We start from the raw sequence: 4,291 nt of genomic DNA, 5'->3' as shown, positions 1-4,291 counted from the left end.
AATACTTTAAACTCAATTATTTCGTTGTAAATTAATTTTTTATTTTTTTATTTTTATACCAAAATTCATAATTTTTTTTTGTCTACAAATAGAGACTTGGTTCGTTTGATTTGGATACAAAAAAAAAAACTCAATTTTTCACTACCTTTAATTATCTTTATATAATACTGTGAAACCATTTAGCTGGTAGAATGGTTTCACAGTATAACTCTCTGAAACCATTTTACTGGTAGAATGGTTTCAGTGAGTAATTTCTTAATTGTTTGCTTCTGAAACCATTCTGAAACCATTTAGCTGGTACAATGGTTTCAGAGCGTTGTACTTTGAAACCATTTCACTGATAGAATGGTTTCAGGGGAGTTGATTTTTAATTGTTTGCTTCTGAAACCATATTACTGCTAGAATGGTTTCACAGTATAACTCTCTGAAACCATTCTTCCAGCTAAATGGTTTCAGAAGCAAACAATAGTTTTTAATTACCGTTTTATCTCATTTAATTAACGAAAAATAGTTTCAGGTCTCAAAAAATTTCATAAAATATACCAAAAGTTCCAGAATATTATCTAATATTTTATTAGAAACAAATAAAAAAACAATTGGTTTCAGAGTACAAATCTATGAAATTATTATTATTATTTGTTAAATGGTTTTAAATAATCAGCGGAATTTGTGAAAATAATTTCATGACTTGAACTAGGGAGAGTGAGGTACACAAGAGGGTTCTAAATAATTCATAGTACTTTACATAAAATTTTGGAAATTTTTTATGGAATTATAATATTTTTAATTACCTTTTTACTCATTTAATTAACTAAAAATAGTTCCGCGTCTCCAAAAATTTCATACAATATACCAAAATTTCCAGAATATTATCTACTATTTTATTATGAAAAAATAAAAAAAAATAGAGCCTCCCTGAGGCCGCACGCGCCGCCGGTGAGAGTGGGCGTGGGCGACGCGCACTGTTCATCGTCCCTCCCACCCGTTTCATGCAGAAACGGGTCGTGCGACCCGGTTTTTGACCCGGTTCGATCTCCCTCAATACTCAACGAAACTCGACGTTCCTTATATGGATTTTGATCGTTTTTCAATTTTACAAAGTTTTCCGGTATTAGTTTTTGAAATAGGCGTTCGATTCGCACGTAAAATGAGGTCGAAATTTGGAAGAAATTTAAAAAATGTAATAGTTGTTCTATTGTTTCAAAAAAAAAAAAAAAAGGGTATTTTTATGATGCAAATTACATACATGCCCCAGTTGCTCTATTGTTTCAAAAAAAAAAAAAAGGGTATTTTTGTCCAACTCAAAAGGTGCACCTTGCTAACTTAGACCTAACTAGGGTCTAAGTTAGAAAACCCCATATATATATATATATATATATATATATATATATATATATTCTTGTAATTATAATTTAATTGGTAAAGACATTGCAGTATACATGAGCCAGAGTTTGAATTTAAAATTCTTCATTTATTCATGTTAAATATTAAAATTATGTTCATTATATTATTTGGGAAAAAAAAAGCAATTTATTTTTATTTTCAGATATAGAGAGGGTTGAAGCTCATCTAAATGAACAATTTAAAGATGGAAAATATATTTTCACCTTTAAGTTTTTAACAACTTCATAATTTCTTTTAGATATATGTTATATTTTTCTACTAATAAATAAAAATAAATATTAGCATATAAGATGTTATTGAAGTTTTTTTGATGAATATTTTCAAAATATAATTTTTTTATAATTTTTAATATTATACAATTAAAAAGATTAATCGTTAAAATTATAAGAAAATAGCTATTTGCCGATGTATACAACTAAATGAAATGCAAAATGTATATTTCCAAACTTAAAAATATACCAACATGTAATTCTAAAAACCACAAAAAAATATTTATTTATAATTTATAAATAAAGTTGGACTCATCATGATGATGAGTGTGACTAATTTGATAAAACAAAGGAACAGAGGAGACAAGAAAGAGAGATGATCTTATCAACTCTGCAGTCTTCAACCCCACATGTGGTGGAATATTTAAGTCATATTGTTCAGGAGCTTAATCCAAGCAAAATATAACCATTAAAAATAATTCAATTTGTATTCAATATTGAATCATATCATCACATTAAGCATCAATTCAACCAAAAACAAAATGCAGGGATAATAAAAATGGCACTGTTCTATACATTACTATAGTAACATTTTATTGCTTGAGAGTTTGTAAGGGATAGTTTATATGATGTGAATATTTTCTATGTTGCATAACCAATTCAGATTGAAGTTGTGTTTGGTGTTCAACATGTGTCGGTGTGTCTGATACGACAATGATATATGTCATTTCATTCAATTACTTCAACTTCCTCAAATTAGTAACGACATGTTCGAGTCTGGTATCAGTGATTCATAGGTTATTTAATTCCTATTTTCCAAAAAATGAAATATTTTGATCAAGAGGATTGAAGCCATCCCATGAGAGAAGTGAATCCATACTATCAACCCAATGTTGTAAGGAATTTTGTTGAAGGTAAGAGGACTCATCAATAGAAATGTGGCTAGTATCATCAAAAGAGATAGAGGAACTAGAAACAGAATTTGTAGTAGTGTTGGTGCCTTGATTCATCCATGTCCCTAAATCCAAATTTGAACATAGAATTTCAAAATTGTTTAAAAGTTCATCACTATCATCCCAAGTTACTTTGTTTTCTTCTTTTTTCCATTCTGTTTTCGTCATTTCTTTTGTGACATCATTCTCCAAGGATTTAATATTCTCTACATTTTCTTCAACCTCTTGTGGAATATTTAGTTGTTGGTTAGTTTTGTCTTTTTCATCATCATCAGTTTGTTGCTTTTGTTCAATTGGCTTGTGGTTCACAGGATCTAGACCAAGGAACTTAAGCTTCTTCTTGATTCTTGTGTTCCAATGATTCTTAATTTCATTGTCCGTTCTTCCTGAAAAATGCGAAGCAATCTTTGACCACCTACAAAAATGTGCTTCATTATGTTAAACAAATTACTAGGGTCATAAAACCCGTGTCTTTGCATACGCAAAGTCACCATTTGACTAGCCCAAGATAAGATGAGGTCTAAAATTAGAAGAGGCTCTAGAGAAAACAAATTAGAGGAATAACCACGTATATACAAAAAAAAAATTTGGCCTTACCCTTGACTCGACCCTAATGAAATTTTAGAAAACATATGTTATACCTGTTACCAAGACATGCATGTAGTTGTATAATTTGATCCTCTTCCATTTCAGTAAAATCGCCTCTCTTAAGGTCTGGCCTCAAATAATTAATCCATCTCAACCTACAACTTTTTCCACATCTTAGAAGACCTTCAAAAACAAAAATGCACCAAGTCAAAAACAACTTTTTATTGTGACATCAGTAACATATATGATCAACATGAAAAAACTTAAAATAAACGTAAAGAACTAAACATGCAATTAAGTTAGAAATTTACCTGCAAGTTTAGGAACCATTCTCCAACAATGAATACCATTATTAAGGATAAAACTCATAAGCTTATGATCTTCTTCAATAGTCCATGGTCCTCTCTTTAAACCAACCTTATCACAACATGGTTGTCTTCCCATTTTTTAGAACTTCTTTAGTTTCTATCTTTGAAAATATCAAAATATATCACTTAACAAGTGTAATGACATTGAAAAAATGACACTTTAATAGAAACTTGAAATTCAAGTAAAGATGCTGCCAGTTCATATAAACATTTAAATATAAGCATGATGTCGTTAGAGGGGGGAGATTAATGATTGGTCGGAAAGCACTTTTAGTTGAAAGCTAAAAAAAAAGCTTATGAAAGGTTTTGATATTATAAAAAAATATTGGTCATACTCACCCCTTTGTTGTTAGAGACAATTTGAATGATTGCACTAAAATAAAGAATTTTTTAGGGGAATGAACCCAAACGTGAGAATCCCTCGTTGACAATTAATTTTGATTATTTGTCACCAAAATCTTCACTTATTTGTACTAATTGTTTTGAAACAAGATTAAAATATTAAGTTTTGATGGGATTCCCTGGACCCTTAAAGGCTGGCCAATTTTGTCCTAACAGGCAACCTACAATTTCATTTTTTACATAGATGCCTTCCCTATTTATGCCTATATGTGGTCAAATTCAAGCCATGAATTCACTTGAAAGAACTTGGAAACTTCAAGAATCAATGAAGTTGGTGGTCAATGCATTTTTATAGAATACTAAAATTTTAAAGGCTAGCTTCAATGCATTTATTATACCTTGAACTCCCTCCGTCCCAAAATGAATA

General features: G+C 29.9%; 1 protein-coding gene across 1 annotated transcript; it reads right to left on the bottom strand.

Moving 5' to 3' along the window:
- Positions 1-2,076: 2,076 nt before the first annotated feature.
- Positions 2,077-3,666, bottom strand: LOC123888900 (myb-related protein 315). Its single transcript, XM_045938062.1, has 3 exons — positions 3,466-3,666; positions 3,208-3,337; positions 2,077-2,981 (listed from the first exon to the last, which is right to left on the bottom strand). Exons 1-3 carry the CDS (start codon positions 3,596-3,598, stop codon positions 2,423-2,425), a joined length of 822 nt encoding a protein of 273 aa, XP_045794018.1. The 5' UTR covers positions 3,599-3,666; the 3' UTR covers positions 2,077-2,422.
- Positions 3,667-4,291: the final 625 nt, after the last annotated feature.

This window comes from Trifolium pratense, linkage group LG6 (assembly GCF_020283565.1).
Source record: "Trifolium pratense cultivar HEN17-A07 linkage group LG6, ARS_RC_1.1, whole genome shotgun sequence".
Classification (NCBI taxonomy): Eukaryota; Viridiplantae; Streptophyta; class Magnoliopsida; order Fabales; family Fabaceae; genus Trifolium; species Trifolium pratense.
Note: the sequence above shows the minus strand (reverse complement) of the source record. Positions and strands in the feature narration are given on the sequence as shown.